Source organism: Thamnophis sirtalis, unplaced genomic scaffold, assembly GCF_051295495.1.
Source record: "Thamnophis sirtalis isolate CommonGarterSnake01/CBP01778 unplaced genomic scaffold, rThaSir2_p1.2 scaffold_7, whole genome shotgun sequence".
Taxonomy (NCBI): Eukaryota; Metazoa; Chordata; class Lepidosauria; order Squamata; family Natricidae; genus Thamnophis; species Thamnophis sirtalis.
Window position 1 is genome coordinate 32,650,586 of NW_028261387.1, and position 18,667 is coordinate 32,669,252.

The 18,667-nt window shown below is 40.9% G+C and overlaps 1 protein-coding gene across 5 annotated transcripts in view; it reads right to left on the minus strand.

Moving 5' to 3' along the window:
- Positions 1–505: 505 nt before the first annotated feature.
- The window catches only part of OSBPL9 (oxysterol binding protein like 9), a 70,729-nt gene continuing 52,567 nt past the window's right edge, over positions 506–18,667 (minus strand). For all 5 annotated transcript variants that reach the window (XM_087719671.1, XM_087719670.1, XM_087719669.1 and 2 more), the window contains 13 exons: positions 17,652–17,811; positions 16,935–17,047; positions 16,653–16,771; positions 16,238–16,323; positions 15,826–16,000; positions 12,609–12,693; positions 12,340–12,450; positions 10,893–10,956; positions 10,662–10,802; positions 9,853–9,931; positions 8,753–8,844; positions 1,224–1,359; positions 506–1,141 (listed from right to left, as the gene is read on the minus strand). In XM_087719671.1, the coding sequence (XP_087575797.1) occupies positions 1,067–1,141; positions 1,224–1,359; positions 8,753–8,844; positions 9,853–9,931; positions 10,662–10,802; positions 10,893–10,956; positions 12,340–12,450; positions 12,609–12,693; positions 15,826–16,000; positions 16,238–16,323; positions 16,653–16,771; positions 16,935–17,047; positions 17,652–17,811 (1,436 nt within the window). In that variant the 3' untranslated portion in view covers positions 506–1,066. The remainder of the gene's footprint in view (positions 1,142–1,223; positions 1,360–8,752; positions 8,845–9,852; positions 9,932–10,661; positions 10,803–10,892; positions 10,957–12,339; positions 12,451–12,608; positions 12,694–15,825; positions 16,001–16,237; positions 16,324–16,652; positions 16,772–16,934; positions 17,048–17,651; positions 17,812–18,667) is intronic.

An 18,667-nucleotide genomic window follows, 5' to 3' on the forward strand; every position in this document is an offset into this window, starting at 1 on the left:
TACAGAGTGTGAAAATTGTCCATCAATTAAGTTTATCTGAATTCTCTAGAAAAAAACATAAGAGGAAAGAGCTTTTCACTATTTAATCTCAACGGTCCCTAAAATAGAATGGGCATTTTAATTGAAGGATCATTTTTTTTTATTTTTAAACTTTGAGCTAAACTGGGTTATCATGGGGCCGAGGAAAAGAAGAACAGATCCATAAAGTCAGATCATGCAGCTTAAAGCTATCATCAGCTTCTGAATAAAATAGCACAGACCTCGCTGTGATCACTTGTTGGTGTCTGGACAAAAGTCCTTAAGATAAAACAGATGTGCAGTAAATAGTAGCAACGGGTGACTTAAGTCTTCATTCTGTGTTATTCAGGATATAAATCAGTACATGATATGGGCAACTGAATTTTCCAAATTAATATCTCTGCTGAACAGGATTGACTTGTCCTGAACATCTTTATAGCAAAGTGTTTTAGACTGCAAATGATTTCCTCTAAAATAAAACACTGCATACTTTTGAAAATCCATTTTATGAAGCATTAAAGATGCATCTGCAAGAATCAAATGGTAATCTATAATTACATTTCTGTTTCTAAAAATTCAAAGAGTTTTTTGGGCAAACAAATGCCAGATTTTTTTACTACCATTATTATTATTTGTTAAATGCGATCTTGAATTTTCTAAACTGGCAAAAGAAGTCCTCATATTTACATAGAAATTAACAAGTTCTAAATAAGTGAAGCCATGTGAATGTATGGTGTAAATGCCAGAAACCTATGTATGAGGCACATGCCTCATTGCACCTTTTACAGCAATGCTTAGTATGTATGCCTAGCTTGAGCCTTGGTTTTATTCTCCTAGAAGCATAGGAGATCAGACAGAAAAGGCTAATATAAATTACTGCTACACAGTCAGGGCTCTTCCTGTTTTAATTGTTCACTGCATGAGAAAGTCCAGTATCCCTGAGATAGGAACTGTAACTGAAGGAGACAGGCTCTCCAAAAGAAGAGTCCTTTGAACATTACAATTGGTGCCACTAAGTCAAGGCTTGAACTTCACAGGCTTGGCCTGCTTAATATTTACTGGCAGCAAGTCGCTTGAGTAGAGGCTCATCATAAACCCAGTATTCTCCATCTTCATGGAACAGCTGTAGAAGAAAAGTACTCATTAACAATTTCATAGGAGCAAAAGGATTTAACATAGGAAATGATTTCTGAATGTAAACTTACCCTTGTTTCCCATGGAATCTCTTTCTCTTTCCTGGCTTTGGCTTCAGCTCTTTGCCTTTCCTCGAGCCTATGCTTAGCTTCAGTGGCTGCATCAATGTCTCTGATCTTTAAATTATAGGTTACATCTTTCCATAGGCTTAAGAAAAGATAGAAAAATATTCAAGTTGCAAAAAAAACCCATACACTATAATTTAGTAATCTAAAAAGACATGTTTGGAAAGATTGAAACCATCACATGTGTTCCTAAATTCTACCTGGGATTAAGCCTGCTCAAATTGATTTGAAACTATAAAATGTTACAGTTGGTCCACTACTACGGTTAGATCATTCTTGATCTGAATGAGGTTTATCACTACCTTAGACATCCCTGGGTCCAATTAGAATGGTGTGAAGTTGGGTTATGGAACCTGATAATTTCTCCAGTGCGCTGCTTGGAGAGTCCAAGCGTGGGTTAACACAGCCTATCTGCCCTTGGACTGAGTAACGTTTTTCTTGACCACGCCTCCCTTTGCCTCTCCATGTTCAGTTTAAAAACTCAGTCCGCCCGTTGGGACTGTTTTGGGAGTGCCAAATCCAAATTGAAGGTTTGAAGGTTTATTTTATTTATATGCTGCCCTATTCCCTGACCACCTTTTTTCTCTAATCGTCTACAAGAATATATGTAAAGGCTTGATTAACTGCTGAGAGGATTCCCGGGCTGGCCTTGTCATCCGCTGGTCGCAAGCAGCTCAGGGCGTGTGAGTTGCTTGACCAGCTGCCGCTGGCGAGCGGAGGGCGGGGGGCTCTCCGGCGTCCCATTCTCGGCTCCCCCGACTGCCATTCTACCTGGGCCTCGCGGGCGTTTGCCGCTGGTTGCGGCGCTTCTCTAGTCTACCCGGCAACAGCGGCAACCGTTTCTGCCGCTTCGCGGGCTTTCCCCTGAGTAACAGCGAAATTGGTGGGAGAAGGCTGCGCGTGCATCGGCCGCCATTTTGAGTCATCCCGAAGTGTTCGGCTGCTGCGTGTGGAGGCTCTGGAGCTCTGGGAGAGCGAAGAACGAAGAAGCGCACCAGGGAGAGCAAGAAACACTATCTCTCAGCCGCAGAACACCGCCGGGGGTGCGGGGCTAGTCTGGAGCGCCGGCTAGCCTTTCCCTCCTCAGCTAAGTCTCGGGGATCCGAGGGCGGTGGGAGGAAGGACTCCGTCCAACAGGCGGCCCTTTCCCTCCTGAAGTATCTGCAAACGCGTTTGAGCTGGCTGGCCAGCGTTGGTGTCCTTCCAGTTCGTAATCGCCTTCCCCAGGCCATAACTCGTGGCCTAATGCAGCATGGCTGAGGAATGCAGGGAGGCGCAGGAGGAGCAGGCAGGGCCCTCTAGCAAACAAAATAGATTGGATCCCTTGGCCAAAAAGGGAAAAGGGAACAAGGGCACCAGTAGCAAGTCATCCCCAGGGACTGCAGGGCCTCCAGAGGAGACCAGAGAGGCATCTCGTCCCCATAAGGCGGCGGAGCCTATAGCCCCTCACCACCACAGGGATCATTCCCCCTCAGATCAAGGGAATCAATCTCCAAGGGGCAGTAGGTCTCCCTCTGTGGAGGATTATGGGTCCAGGGATCCCTCACCAGAGGCCTCCTGGGGCTATCCTGATTCGCCCAGCTCCTCTATCAGGGAAGATCGGGACTCCTTCCAGAGCATCTTGCCCGAGGAAGGGGATTCCAGCTCAGGCAGGGCTAGGCGCCATGGGCACACCAGCAAACATCGCCTGAGGGAGGGCAAGAGCCCAGCACTGGTAGCTGAAATGAGGGAGGTGATCTCTCTGGCCATCTCCCAGGGTATTGCGGAGGGCATCCAACAGAGAGACTCACGAAAATCAAGGACTCCCAAGACCAAACATCAGGCTAAGGCCTCCACCTCTAAGGAGCCGGCCTCTCCTCCCACGTCATCAGACCTTCTAGCTCGGAAGAAGGTGCTGAGGGCTTCGTGCTTCCAGAGGACGAAGACCTCCCTCCGGACAAGCCGGCCTTCACTGGTCTTTTTAAGCCGTCCTTGTTTAAGTCTATACTGCACAAGGCCATGACGGTGACTGAGCTAGGCTCCACCCCCAAATCTGATTCTGCTCAGGTCTCTGCTTCATCCAAAGACCATAAACATGGACTGTTCAAGGAAACGGTTCCTACCCAGGAACTTATTCCTGTACCTGACCTCTTTATGAATGTGGTCCAGCGTCAATGGGTCCAGCCCGGCACCCTGACCAACCCTAGTGGGGGGGGGGGGATAAATCCCTTTATTCTATGGAAGGGAAAATGGAGGACATTTTGAAGTTTCCGGAAGTGGATGCCCCAGTAGTGTCACTAACATCCAATTCCAACTTACCAGCTGACCTTCTGGAAGGTCTAAAGGCCGAGGATAAGAAGTCGGAGAAGGCGTGCCATAAAACTCATATGGTGTCCACCTGGGCCATTAAGGCGTCCACCTCTGCCTCATTTTTCACCAGGGCATCCTTGTTCTGGCTGAGACAACTCAGATCCAAACCTCCCCCCAGAAAATCTAGGTGGCGTCATGAGCTTACCAAAATTATTACAGCTATTGAATACTCAGCTGATGCTTCGCTGAATGCTGCGAAGTTTGCCTCCAGGGCTCTAGCTTTCAATATTACTTCTCGCCGCCTCCTGTGGCTCCGGCACTGGCAGGCAGAGATGAAAGCCAAATGGAAGTTGGCATCGGCTCCCTTTAAGGGAGGGCTCCTGTTCGGGGAGGCCCTGGACAAGTTTGTCATCGAAACCAAAGACAAACGGAAGGTCCTCCCGGCCACCTTAAAAAGGAATGAACGTAAAGGTTCTGGTTCCTTCCGTAAGCAATCCTTTTGGAACCAGGAAGCCGGCCAAGCACCCTCTTCATCCTCCTACCAGAGGCCATTCCAGCAGGGGGGTGATAGGCACCAAGATAGGTCCTCTTTCGAGTCCTGTAGCAGACAATCACAGTCTTCCTTTTGGAAGCCATTTCGCGGGGGCAACAACAACAATAACAACCCCCGCCCATTTCGCAGAGGGAAGTGACCATCACAGGGTCCCTCCCATAGGGGGTCGGCTACAGCTGTACGCTGACAGGTGGGAGGAGATAACCTCAGACACGTGGGTCCTCAATACCATCAGGAGGGGCCTAGTCCTAGAATTTCTGACCTTCCCCCAGAGGAAGTTCATCCGTTGCCCCACTTCCAGGAACCCAGTAAAGAGGGAGCTCATGCAAGCGGAGATTCTTCATCTTCTCCAGATAGAGGTCATAGAACCAGTTCCGAAGGACCAGGAGGGGCGTGGCTTCTATTCCATCCTGTTCTTGGTCCCGAAGAGCTCAGGGGGGTGGAGGGCCATCTTGGACCTGAAAAGCCTGAATCAGCATCTGGCTTACAAGAGGTTCAAGATGCAATCCCTCCACTCCATCCTGGATTGCGTGAGAAAAGGGGATCTACTGACATCGATAGATTTGAAAGAGGCTTACCTGCATGTCCCCATCCATGCTGCACACAGGAGGTTCCTGAGGTTCTGCTCCGAAGGGAAGCATTACCAGTACAAGGCACTCCCCTTCGGGCTCTCGTCAGTGCCCAGAACATTTACCAAGTTCCTGGCGGTGGTAGCGGCTTATCTCCGCACTCATCCCGTCCGTCTGGAATGTTATTTGGACGATATAATTATTCATTCTGTCACACCAGAGGAGGCGCACCGCGATGTCATGCTGACCGTTTGGACGCTGCAACAACATGGATTCTCTGTCAACATGGAGAAGAGCCAGTTCCGTCCATCCACGCGCATACAACATCTGGGTGCAGTCATCGACTCCAACTCCTGCCAGGTATTCCTGTCTCCAGGCTGCCTGACCAATCTGAGGAGCAGAGTAAAGCACTGCCGTCAGTCCAGGTCAGTGCCAATCGTCCAGCTGTCCCAGCTCTTGGGGATCATGATCTCCTGTCTGAAGGTGGTTCCCTGGGCCCAAATGCATGCCAGAGAACTGCAATGGTTTCTCCTTCCAATGCAGAGAACGAAAACCAGCAACTCCCACAGACGCGTGTGCCTCCCGCGGAAGATGACCCGCTCCCTGGCCTGGTGGAGGTCAAAGGCGGTCATGAAGGGCTGTCTGTTCAAAGAACCAGAAAGAGTCGTTGTGACCACAGACGCCAGCCTTCTGGGGTGCGGTGCCCACTGTCAGGGTCAGCTTGCCCAAGGCCAGTGTTATCAGAGGGAGGCTGCCCACAGCATAAACTGGCTAGAACTGAGGGCAGCCCGACTCGAGCTACGCTGCTTTGCATGTCTGATATAGGGAAGACATGTGCTGCTAATGACAGACAATGTGGCAACAAAAGCCCACATAAACAGGCAGAGCGGTACCCATTCAATGGGGCTCATGCTCGAGGCAGAGGCTCTGGGCAGGTGGGCGGAGCGACATCTGGCTTCTCTCAGAGCAGATCACATCTCCGGAACCAGCAACTGGGAGGCAGACTGGCTGAGCCGACAACGCATCGATCACTCGGAGTGGCGCCTACACCCGGACCTGTTCCAACAGATCGTGAGGAGATTCGGCAAACCGCAAGTAGACCTCTTTGCCACACATTCCAACACACAACTGCCACGATTCTTCAGCCGCTACCAATCACCATTGGCGGAAGGGACAAACGCACTGAGGTGCGGGTGGCCCCGGGAACTCTTGTATGCATTCCCTCCTCTGCTCCTCATCCCTCAGGTAATGGCCAAGATCCTGACCGAACGGGCAGAAGTTCTGCTGGCGGCACCGTTCTGGCCCAGGAGGTCCTGGTACGCAGACCTTGTCAGTCTCTCCGTTCAGAGATCGTGGCGAATTCCTCAGGACCAAGTCTCCCTCAGCCAAGGGGCCATCAGTCATCCAGACCCCCAGTGGCTACAACTAGCCGTCTGGCACTTGAGGGGGACCTCCTGAGGAAACAGAACATCTCTGACAAGGTCATACGAACAATACAAGCATCCAGGAGACCCTCCACTACCAGAATATATGATGCGACCTGGACCACCTTTTCATCATGGTGCAAGGCTAGAGACATTGTTGACTTTTCTGCCTCAGTCCCTCAGACCCTGGACTTCCTACAGGAGGGTCTGGATAAAGGTCTGGCACCCAGTACTCTCAGGCATCAGGTTGTGGCGCTGTCAACCATCCTGGCCAGGGGTTCGTCTTGGTCTCTGAACCAGCACCCTCAAATTAAGAGCTTTCTGAAGGGCGCAGCAAACATCAGTCCACCGATGGTCTACCGATACCCGTCCTGGGACCTCCCATTTGTCTTAAGGGCTCTGACGGGTCCCCCGTTTGAGCCTCTGCGTACGTCTAGTCTATGCCACCTGACCATCAAGACTGCCTTTCAGGTGGCTATCACTTCTGCACGCAGGGTGTCCGAACTGGCAGCTCTCTCAGCCAGGGAGGACTTGTGCGTGGTCCACACCGACAGGGTTATATTGAGACTCGATCCTTCATTTACCCCTAAAATTATAAGAGATTATATTGCCTAACTTTTGTCCTAACCCTTCTCACCCTAGAGAGCATGAATGGCACAAGTTGGACGTGCGGTGTGCCGTCCGCATTTATGTAAAGAGGACTAAGGAATTCCGTCGTTCCGAGGTGTTCTTCATCTCATTCCTTCCTGGGTCTCTCGGCCCCAAGGTCTTGTCTCACACCGTAGGTCGTTGGCTGCGCGCTTGCATTAAGCTTGCGTATGAACATCAGGCAAGAAGGCTCCGTGCAGGGTCACCGCACACTCTACTAGGAGCGCGGCAGCTTCAGCAGCCTGGGCGACCCAGGCATCTGTTCTGGACATTTGCAGGGTGGCCATGTGGGCTTCCCCTACCGCCTTTATAAAAAACTATAAAATAGACACCTTTGCCTCAGCCAAAGCCTCCTTCGGAAGAAGAATTTTGCAAAGAGTCGCTGAGACTCCGGAGGCTCCGGTTCCTACCCACCCTGGGACTCAATAGCTTGGGCATGTCCCACGCTTGGACTCTCCAAGCAGCGCACTGGAGAAAGACCGTTGGCTTACCTGAGAGTCCAAACCCACCCTGGGGGTTTGTTTACAAACTGTGACTATATTATTGACTGTAACTCTTACTATATGATTGTCCTTTCGTTTTTAAACTGAACATGGAGAGGCTAAGGGAGGCGTGTTCAAGAAAAATGTTACTCAGTCCAAGGGCAGATAGGCTGTGTTAATCCACGCTTGGACTCTCCTCGCAGCGCCCTGAGAACAACCGTTCAGGTAAGCCAACGGTCTTTCTAAAAACACTTGGTGGATGACCTAATAATTTGTCAGGCAGTTTCATCAAATATCTGTTTGAACTCTAAAATACAGAGGTGACCAGACAGTGTGATGAGATGGTCACCCTGGGTGACCACTCTGCTTACTAATCTGAGTTGCTCTCTATTTTACTGAGGAGACCCAGAAGATGAGGTGGCAGAAAAAACCTGGAATGTTGATACAGGAAGCCTAGAAACGAACTTGACATAAGGCTTCGTGTTTGAGCCTTATATATACAGTAGAGGTGGCAAAGAATTTCTAATCTTCCACCCTTATTGCAGTAGTGGAGTGTCCCTCGGTGGTCATATTTAGGGTGATTTACAGGTTTTGGGGATTTGAGATTCAAAAAGAGCTTCCTGAGACCACTGTGGGATGTTTGTGAAACACTTTGCTGATAAAATTGTTCAAATTCACCCAGGTCCTGATTCTGTATAGTCTTGAGAGGCTAGATAATACCTTGTGAATTCCACCTGTGATTTTTCTTGCTTATCAGTTTTGTCAAAGTGGAATTGGGTGATCTGTACTCTATGAGCTCTTCTACTTGTATATTAGTTCTATAAGATGAAGGGTAAGGGTGTGTAGGTAGTCTATGACTTATAACCACAATTGAGACAAGAATTTATGTTGCTAAGCAAGGCAGTTGTTAAGTGAATTGCGCATGATGTTACTTATTTGCCATCTTGATTAAGTGGTCAAATCCAGCTTCTTAGTTGGGCTGCTTAGTTGGAAGCCGACTGGGAAGGTCGCAAATGATGATCGCATGACCTCAGGATGCTGTAACTGTTGTAAATACATGCCAGTTATCAAGCACCCAAGTTTTGTCATATGACCATGGGGATGCTGCAACAGGAATAAGCCCAAGGACCAGTCAAGTCACTTTTTTCGATGCCATTGTAATTTTCAACAATCATTAAATAAATGGTTGTAAATTGAGGAATACCTGTAATGCATTATTCAGAATGTGGGTCAAGAGGTAGGTAGAAAGATAGATTTGCATAATTTTTGACCAAACTGTATTGTTATAATTGAATAAAACATTTCAATTTTCTTTTAAGTTTTCACATATGCATTTCAACTGCTGATAATCCATTTGAAATAGGCAGCATACAAAATACTATAACAAATTATCTTATCCCACATTCATTAAGATTACTTATATTTAGTTCAAGTAAATTACTACTTGAGTTTGAGAATACTTTTTGAAGCTGTTATTGTAGCAAACTAAAAAAAGTATATTAACACTGACCAGCGGGATTCATACTCTTCTTGATCTTCTAGTTTTCTTACTTTCTTCTTAATGATAGGTATTTTCTTGGTATCTATAAAGACTACATTCTCCTAAAGAAAGAAAATCTCTATTAGGTGTTTACATTATTCAACTTAAATCCATTTTTCATTAGAACATTTATCAGTATTATTCATATCTATATTTCTTTATATATAGACAAAACAATGCAATCCAATATCTGCTTTCCAATAATGCAACTGATTTCAAAAAAATGTTAGCCATAGAACAAATATCAGTTATCTATATCTTGAAAATGGCTTAATCTTGCATTCCCTTATATACTGTAACTAGTCCTTGGTTAACAAGCACTCGTTCAGTGACTGTTTAAAGCTGCATTGTGCTGAACAAATGGTACAAGCAGCCCTTGAAGATCTGGCTGTCCCACCAGCCCTGTGGTCACAATTATGATCCAGGCACTTGGCGCTTAGCACCAGTTGCAGTTCCACAATCATGATTGCTATTTGCAACCTTCCCTGCCAGCTTCCCACAAGTAAAATCAATAGGGAAGCTGGAAGATTGCAAGATGCTCCTCTAACTCACACTCCTGCAGCTTTTTCTTCCGAGGAGCTCAACTATAAAGGGATTTCATACTCCATAGGGCTTATGCATATCTGTAGCAGCCACCTGTGACACATCCTCATTCACAGCAACCATTCCCAGCACTGCTGCAACTATTCCCCCCACTCCCTGCTGGCCTACTTGCAAACCACATGCAACTTCCTGCTGGCTTCCCCATTGACTTTGCTTATTGGAACCCAGGAGGAGATCTTTGATCTCACTTAATGACAGAATCAGGGATTGCCATCGCTAAGCAATATAGTCACATGGCATTACATGTTATGACGTTACTGCTTAATGATGGAAAGTCTGGTCCTAATTACTCTTGGTAAGAAATGACTACCTATACAGTTTTTGGAGCAGAATGATTAATTGGTATATTAAATTAATGACATCCTTGGAATTTATCAAACTTTTTCCTATGGAATACAAAAGAGAAAATGCAACAAAACAGTTTAATCTATGAATTAACCAAACATTCAAAAATCAAGATACTTTACCCCTGTTGCATATTTTGCATACATGATACCGTTCCATTCTCCTTCAATTGAGCAGATGGATTTTTTATCATTAGGTGAACTAAAAAACAGAAGGAAGGATTAAAATCAGGGGCCACTCGTCAATTGAGTTCAATGCTTAGCTCAGCATGGCACATCAGAACCTCTTCAAGTCAAGCTTGACTCTTATTGATATCACTGACATAACCCTATAATTTTCTGGGATGATTTTTCAATGTCCCTGTCTATCCTACAGTAGTAGTACTGACTAATATTCTCTCATCTCAATATTAACCACCCCAGCCCTACTAAGCATCCAAACCCAGAAAAGTTCAGAAAAGGTCTGGTTAGGTGCTGCTACCTGCTGAGGGGATCTGTCAAAAATCCTTAAAACTGCTTTCCCTAAACTGGTCACCTGCAGTTGACTGTAATTATTATTTCCAACTTAGATGGCTATACTGTATGGTACAATACAGTAAAGTCATGAAACTGCTTTTCACTTATTTTAGTCATGTCATGTGGGAAACCAGGCCCTAAAAAAACACTTTGGCTGGACATTGTCAAAGTTGACACAAGCCAAAACATACAAAAACTGAAGAAACAGTGTAAGATCGAAAGATGTGGAGAGACTGGCCAGAGAATCATCAAAGGGTCAGAATTGATCATCATCATTATCATGGCTGTACTAAGATATTTTGAGGGCACCAGATTATGGAATATTAAAAGTAGTCTCCAGCAGTTCTATTATATTTTTATATCAGAACTTTGAAATGACAGCGACTTTTAAAATCCATCCATATATATATACTTACAATATTTCTGCTGTTACTTTGTGCTTCTTCCCCCCATAGAAAGGTTTTGTGTGGAATATTATATTAGTATTATAGCCTGTCTTAGAACAGCTAATGTTGCACTCTCCTCCCAGCTCTATCCATGGCACTGTGAGAATAGATCTGTCAAAAAAACCAATTCAGATTGTTCAACAGCTAGGAAGACAAAAAAAATTATCACTTATAAAATTACTGAAAACTAGAATTACTTGCCTTGCATAGCCATTGGGGAAGGTTAAAATGTAATGTTCATCATAATCTAAGCATGATACACACCCTGTAAAAAATAACAGTATGGGATTGTTCCATTTTTTATAGAGAGAAAGGAAAATAATAAGGATTAAAATAAGGTGAACAAAAATAACCTGCCAGGTTATGTTTCTGCAGACCACTCATTCCCCCACCCTGTCACCAAAAGCAGAATGGCTATATTTAGCTCTCAAAAGATATGTTTTTATTTTACTTGAACACAATCTAAGCCCGACACCCCGAAGCGAAAATTTTAGCCTTGCCTTTTCCAATAATGACGATTTCATGCCCCCTACCCACCCCATAGGTAATAATAAAAAAAAAAGAGCAGCAGTGCTTGCCATCCCTGAACCGAACAAATGACCGAACAAATTGCTACTTTGGAAATTCTAGTTGAAATTGGTTTTTAACAGCAAACCAGTAGCATAAGAATTAGAAAAAAGTTAACTTGTGATTTTATTGCTTTTCATATTTAAGTGATGAACCATAGTATTTTTCTTCAAAATAAAATCCTCTAACTTAAATATCCCTGCTAAAATTACATCTGCAGAGTATTTCAATAAAGGCCAACAAAATCAGGTTAATAAAAATCAAGTTTGTGATAACTATCACTTTTTTTTAATACTATCATCAAAGCTTTTCTTCTGGATGTTCTACAAATAATTATTATGATTGATTAAAAGTCTTCAGCAGAATTTTAAGCAAGCAGGGAATGAGCAATATGCTGGTACATACTACCACTACTTTCCAATGGCTTGTACTTGATAATAATAAGCAAGTCAAAAACTTCTTACTCTGAGAGAAAACATTAAAATGGACAGAACTGACCCCAGACAACTAACTGCATCTGTTAATAGTCAATGATAATGAGCAAAGCAATGTGAATTCTGGTTTATCCTTTTATAGGAACCATTGCAAGAGAATACTGAATTATTTGTTCTCAGTTAACGTCAGATAAGCAGTATCAGTAGCTCTCATTGCTCATTAAGATAAGAATCAACTATGACAATCTAATATGTGACAGCAACTTATAGGTCTCCAGATGCTACTCCCATCACTCTCATCGCTGTATCAAAACTGACTAGAGTTCATTAAATTGTCTTTAATGGAAAAACCAGATATTGCCTGTTGTTGGGTTGGATTAAACAAACCCACATTTTCTTATATTAACACAGAAAGACAGAAAATAGCAATAAGTTACAATCCATGCAAGTCACAAAAATTCCTCTACCAAACACCAAAAATTAGTAAAAACACTCAGAATTAGTGTTTTTAATAGTTTAGAAGTATTGTTATTAGCAGTCAGAGGCTATCTCTATTAGGAAAAAACAAATATATACATACTTTGTCAAAAATACTTTATAATTATAGAATTAAAACTCAGGTTTAAAATTCAGATACAATGACATACCCTGGCCTATATTATGAACACCAATAGACATTCCCAAGAACTTTGATTTGGTCCAGATGTGAGCATTGAATTGAATTTTCTTCCTGGAACATTCTGCATAAAATGCTGAAACTTAAAAGGACAAATAAATATGGTAAACTATAGTGCAGGAAATAAACACAAAACACATTTGCTTTCCCAGTAAGAAATCTGGAGAAAAAATCGCTGAAGTTTCAAAATGAAAACAGCAACAATAGTTTTAAAAATAATTTACAAACAAAATAACTTACTTGGAGGGTGATGAGAAACTTGTTCTGCTACAAATGTCACATTATTTGGGGAAACCCATGGAAGAGGTCCATCTGCAATTGTCTCCTGCAAAACAGATTCCAAACTATGCATGATACACATTTCTTTTTGTACACAAGATATTTACAAATATTCTAGATCTAAAGTTATATTTAAAAAATAGAAAAATAAATTTATGTCTGTAACCGAGTTACTAAAAACTCCACGTATCTATCAAATTCCCTTAAAGAAGAACTGAAAGGAGGCTTGGGTTAATGTAATAGCTGTCTTTCAAAGTAGGTGCTACATTAGTATGATTTTTAAAAATAAATATATAAACAACACTTCAGTATGCTTTAATATGGACAATATGTATTTTCCACGTTTAAAATTACATGTAAAATGAAGATTTTAAGCACTTAAGACTTTAAAATTGTCACCTACCCCTCTGTCCTTATGTGAGAATAGTGAGATCACAGAATATTTTTTAGGAAAATAGTAATTAAATAACTGGACCAGAGCAATATTGGCATATTGTATAATATAAAAAACCTAATTTGTAAATTAAATCTTTAAGTTTGAACCTCTAAATATATAAGGAATCTTCTTTATTGGAAAATATTGAATTTGTGCAGTATTCTTATAATCTCTTCAGGAAGTTATTGAAATAGATTTTACTGATATTTTTAAAAAGTAAACAAGTAGTCCTCAACTTACGTCCACAATTGAGTTCAAAATTTATGTTGCTAGGTGAAACAGTTGCTAAGTGAAACAGTTATTAAGTGGATTTTGCCCCATTTTATGATCTTTCTTGCCACAGTTGTTAAATGAATCACTGCAGTTAAGTTAGTAATATGATTGTTAAGTGAATCTGGCTTCACCATTGACTTTGCTCGTCAGAAAGTTGCAAAAGGTGTTCACATGATCCAACCATCATAAATTTGAACCAGCTGTCAATCCAAATCTTGATCATATGACCATGGGGATGCTGCAATATTTATAAGTGTGAAAAGTGTGAAAAATGGTTGTGTCACTTTTTTCAGTGCCGTTGTAACTTTGAATGCAATAGCAATAGCAGTTAGACTTATATACCGCTTCATAGGGCTTTCAGCCCTCTCTAAGCGGTTTACACAGTCAGCATATTGCCCCCAACAACAATCCGGGTCCTCATTTTACCCACCTCGGAAGGATGGAAGGCTGAGTCAACCCTGAGCCGGTGAGATTTGAACAGCCGAACTGCAGAACTGCAGTCAGCTGAAGTAGCCTGCAGTGCTGCATTTAACCACTGCGCCACCTCGGCTCGGCTTTAGTGAATGGCCACTAAACAAATAGTTGTAAGTTGAGGACTACCTGTACTTCAAATATGAGAAAATCTACCACTTTCATTTTTTGTAGACAGTATAAAATAAAACTTTAATAGTAGGAAAAGCTCCTATCCGGGGTTAGTTTTCTAATTCTCCATCCTTATAGTTTTCTATTATTCTTCCCTTCACACCACATTTCAAACTTGAGTTTGCTGTTAGAAAAATATGGTGGAAAAATACACACACAGACACACACAGACACATGTTTTCGTAGATTTTCACGGGTGTAGGTATGCTGGTCTTGTTGTATTCGGGTCTTTTCCTGTGTAGGATTGAGATTGTCTTGGCAACGTTTTGGCGAGGTCTCACTAGCCATCTTCAGGCTGGTGTTTTCGGCTTCGTGTTTGGGTGAGTAAAGCATGGTTGTTTCCAAAGACGGCAGCTCCGACCACGCTTTACTCACACAAACACGAAGCCAAAAACACCAGCCTGAAGATGGCGAGTCACACCTCGCCAAAACGTTGCCAAGACAATCTCAATGTTACACAGGAAAAGACCCGAATACAACAAGACCAGCATATATATATATATGATTTTTACAACCCCTGGTAAGCCCCAATTATGGGAGGAAGCTAACTGCTTCCATCATCTGTCAATCAGCTCGTCACAAGAGTCCATCACGACAGAAACCCAATATTTTTACTGTTGCCTTTGTTATATTTGTGTTTTTTTTATTTGTGCTGATAAATAAATAAAGGGAGACTAGTATAGATCTATTTCAAGCTATTTAGCTCTCATCAGCTAAAATCTAATAGATACCTTTCACCCTGGCTTCGCTGATAACTAGATAAGTTATCGGATAAGAGCCTGTGATAACGGATAAGAGCCTGTGGCCTAATGGCTAAGAGTTCTGCCTAGTATGTAATATAGCCCAGGTTCAAATCCCAGTAAGGGTATGGCTAGCTGATGAGAGCTAAATAGCTTGAAATAGATCTGAGGTCCGATAATCAGCATAAGATGTACACACGTTTGTGAAGTTCTAAATAAAATACTGACCCCAGTAGAAAAATATTTGCAAATTCAAATCCAGGTTATAATCCACATTATCCTGACAGTCAGAATGGGCATTCTTCACTGTGAGTATATACAAACATTATATAGAAAATGTAATCTTCAATAAGTCTACAATTCACTACAATTATACTACATCAAATACTACTTGGAAAATTACTGACAGTCTCTATTACCCTGTATGAGGGAAAGCTTAAGGTAAGGGAAATGAACTGCAAAGAATTCCAAGAGTCAGTTTTAGATTTATGTTATTTTATTCAACATATATCTCTATTCAGACATCAAACACACTGACCATAAACTGATCACCATGTTTCAGCCTAAATGATTTCATTATTAGCATAATAAAGTTTGAGGATATGGCAACTCCAAACATTACAATGAACTCCTTGAAGAAAAAGTTAAATGTAAACCCAATAAATAATCAGTAAACCAGATAATGGCTATGAAAAAACTATGAGAAAACAAATGGCATAAAACATATAATGGTTTGATGTGAAACCTACAAATTCACATTTAAAGTTGAATGGCTTATATACCCAAATTTTTTCTTACTTCAAATATAATCCAAATTAGGAAATTATTGAGAGGTGATTCTCAATAGAGGAAAAAAAGATTTAAAAAACACCAAGTGTAGGAACTGTGTTTACAAAATACAATTCACAGGATGCATTCTATAATAATGTATCATTTCATTGCCAAGTGGTTCCTCTCACCATGACTATGAGCCATCTTTTGCGGTTTGTTTTCTGGCAGTTATATTGTTCAAATACGATACAAAGACTTCTACTTTCCATGGCTTTTAGCTGAAAGTGTCATGCAGATATATAGCTATTTTACTAACCGTATTTTCTTCTTGTTCAGCACTTGGCAGTAACCAATGGCATCGGAAGGTTTCTCCCAAGATGGGATTGTAAGGTTTTTTTGCAACAGATCCTTTCCTTCCTGCATGGAAAGCTGAGAGGTACCATTTTACCACTTGAATCATACGATCTTTTGGATCTTTGTAGTCACTAATGCTAAAGAAAACAGAAAAGAATTATTTTACTTTGAAATTAAATATAAATATTACCTCAAGATTTTTAATTCCAAATGGAAAAAATGTTTCTATGATTACCAGAAAGGCAAATAGTTTGTGTGTGTGTGTGTGTAACCAATGAAACAGATGTGACTAAGTTTGTATGCAGCACAAAGTATTATCAAATGTGCATGTGGTAATAAGAGAGAAAACCAGAGTATGATCAAAAATTTAATACCTCACAAATAAATCCGGATGCGCAAAGAAGTCTGCATACATTTCTAATAGTGACCTTCTTTCCAGAATAAAAGTTGGAAGAACCACCTGAGGAAAGAGAAAACTTAGCAAGTTCAAATTTCAAAATCAGATTAATTTCAATGAAAGTGATGTTAAATTTCAAGGCAGTATAACTGCCTTATAGACATCCTGTGTTTAATTAGCATTTGGTCAAACCAAATAAAATACTTCATTTATGGTCTCAAACCAATAAAACACAATTTAAAATATAGACAAACCACTTATAAACTGATTTCATAAATTGTCAGTTCTACCTAGGTGTTGAATACAAACTTTTTATTTCATATAAAAGTTAATATGTCTCATATTTTAATTTTTATATGAGTAATAATTTCCAAGAATTCAAAGAATCTCACCTTTGTTAGGTCCATTCCTAACCTAACTTGCGATAATAGGTGCATGATAACACTTTTGTGTTCTTCCACTGACTCCCCTTCAACATCATCATCTCTGTCATCATGAGGATCAAAAAGATCTGGAAAAAATAAATGCATCCCTATAATTTCCTGGCCACATTTCAAAAATACAAGAAGAAAATAAAATTTATTTAAATTATTTAAAAAATCTACAGTATATCAGCATGCTGGAACTGGTACAGAAGTTATTAAGAACCTAAATAATTTGTGAATTTCTCTTACCAGCATCATTTGTCCCATTAGACACTGAAGAGTTGAGGGACTCTGCTGTATCTGGGCGTTTCATGCTACTCCCAGTGTTGCTACGTGTTAGAATTGTTCCAGATCCTGAGGGGCTATGGAAAAATACAAAATTCTTATAGCTGAATATAGAATATATTTGAGATAATTTGAAATATAATCAAATTTGAAAGAACTTTCATACTATTGTATGTATATACCTGGAAAAAAGATTAAATATATGCCAACTTAAATATGTAGAGTAAGCTTAGGGAACAGAACAGAGACGAAAGAAAAACAGTTTACATTTGTATAGCAAGTTCGAACAAACAATCACACAATTTGTATCCAAAAAAATAAGAAGCCTTCTTATAAAAGACTATCCCTCTACATCTGTAGTCATACTAGATTGTTTAGAACTGGGAATACACTAAGTACAACAGCTCATGGATAAAAAGCCAATCTTGAAAATGCAAACAGAGAGACTGATCAAATGCTTCCCAGGAGTTAATTGCTACAATAATATTACTTCACTATATGAATGATGCATAAGCAAGGGACAATTTCAGAGCCAAAATTGTTTGTGTACATATAGAGACTGTACAAAAGTTAGCTATCCACAATACATTATGGAAAAGATTCAGGGGCTGATATACAGTATGTGTCATTTTGCAAATTCTTAGGAGGAAATAATTGTCTGCATACTTTTTTATCACTTACTCCAAACATCTCTTTGGGGATGAACTAGTCTGATAGAATTCATCAGCATCATAAAATTCATCTTCACTACTAGAATAAGAAAAGTCTGGAACTGTATTTGGAGAAAGATTGACGTGGCTTGGAGAAGTTAAACTGCTGCTGGGTGCTGACTGTCCACTTCCTGTAAAGATTATGCATGTAAATAAATTCCCAAGTGTTTCTGATATTTAATACATTATTTTTTACTGTGACTCAAGTTAAGCTAATGTACTGAATTTAAGTCTGATCATCAAAATAGAATAAGGAAAAGCATATGTACTTTTTCACCTATTAAAAAAATATTTTGAGAACGTAACAGTATAAATCAAAGTGTTTGTATACAGTTGATACAAATATTTAAACAAGTAAACCAAGACAAACAATACAGAGGTACGGTAACTAATATCTCTCCTTTAAAGACCCAGTTATATAAAAATAATGGATAGAAAGCTAACATATTTATTCCTATGAATGCTTCTAGATCTCATAAACAATATAAAAGAACACAAAATAAGATGGGCTGGAAAGGAATATTCTAAAATGCTGAATGGGATAGCAGATAAGAGTTCTAAACATTTGCCTTGCTAAGCAATTTTTATTATGCTATAAGTATGCCGTTCACTTTAAAAATTAAGCTGCTCTCATTTGTAACAATTTGGAATCGCTGATAGAATCATATGTTCATCAGATGCAAATTTCATATATTTCCATTATAATTGTCCATATCATAAAAGGATACTTAATGTTCTTCTTTTAAACCCTTACACTAAATTAGATGATGTGGGTAGTTATTAGATAGATATTTATTTAATTTCTATCCTGTCACAATCAAACAACTTTCATTTTGAGCAGTAGCATTGTAAGTATGGAATACCACCTCCAAAGAGAACTGAGGGTATTTTAAACAAGGCAGGATCGTCATTCTTTGCTATGGATAACTGTATCTAAAGGAATTAGTAAAAACATGCTTCATTAGCAAAGCTATTTGTGTACTCTTC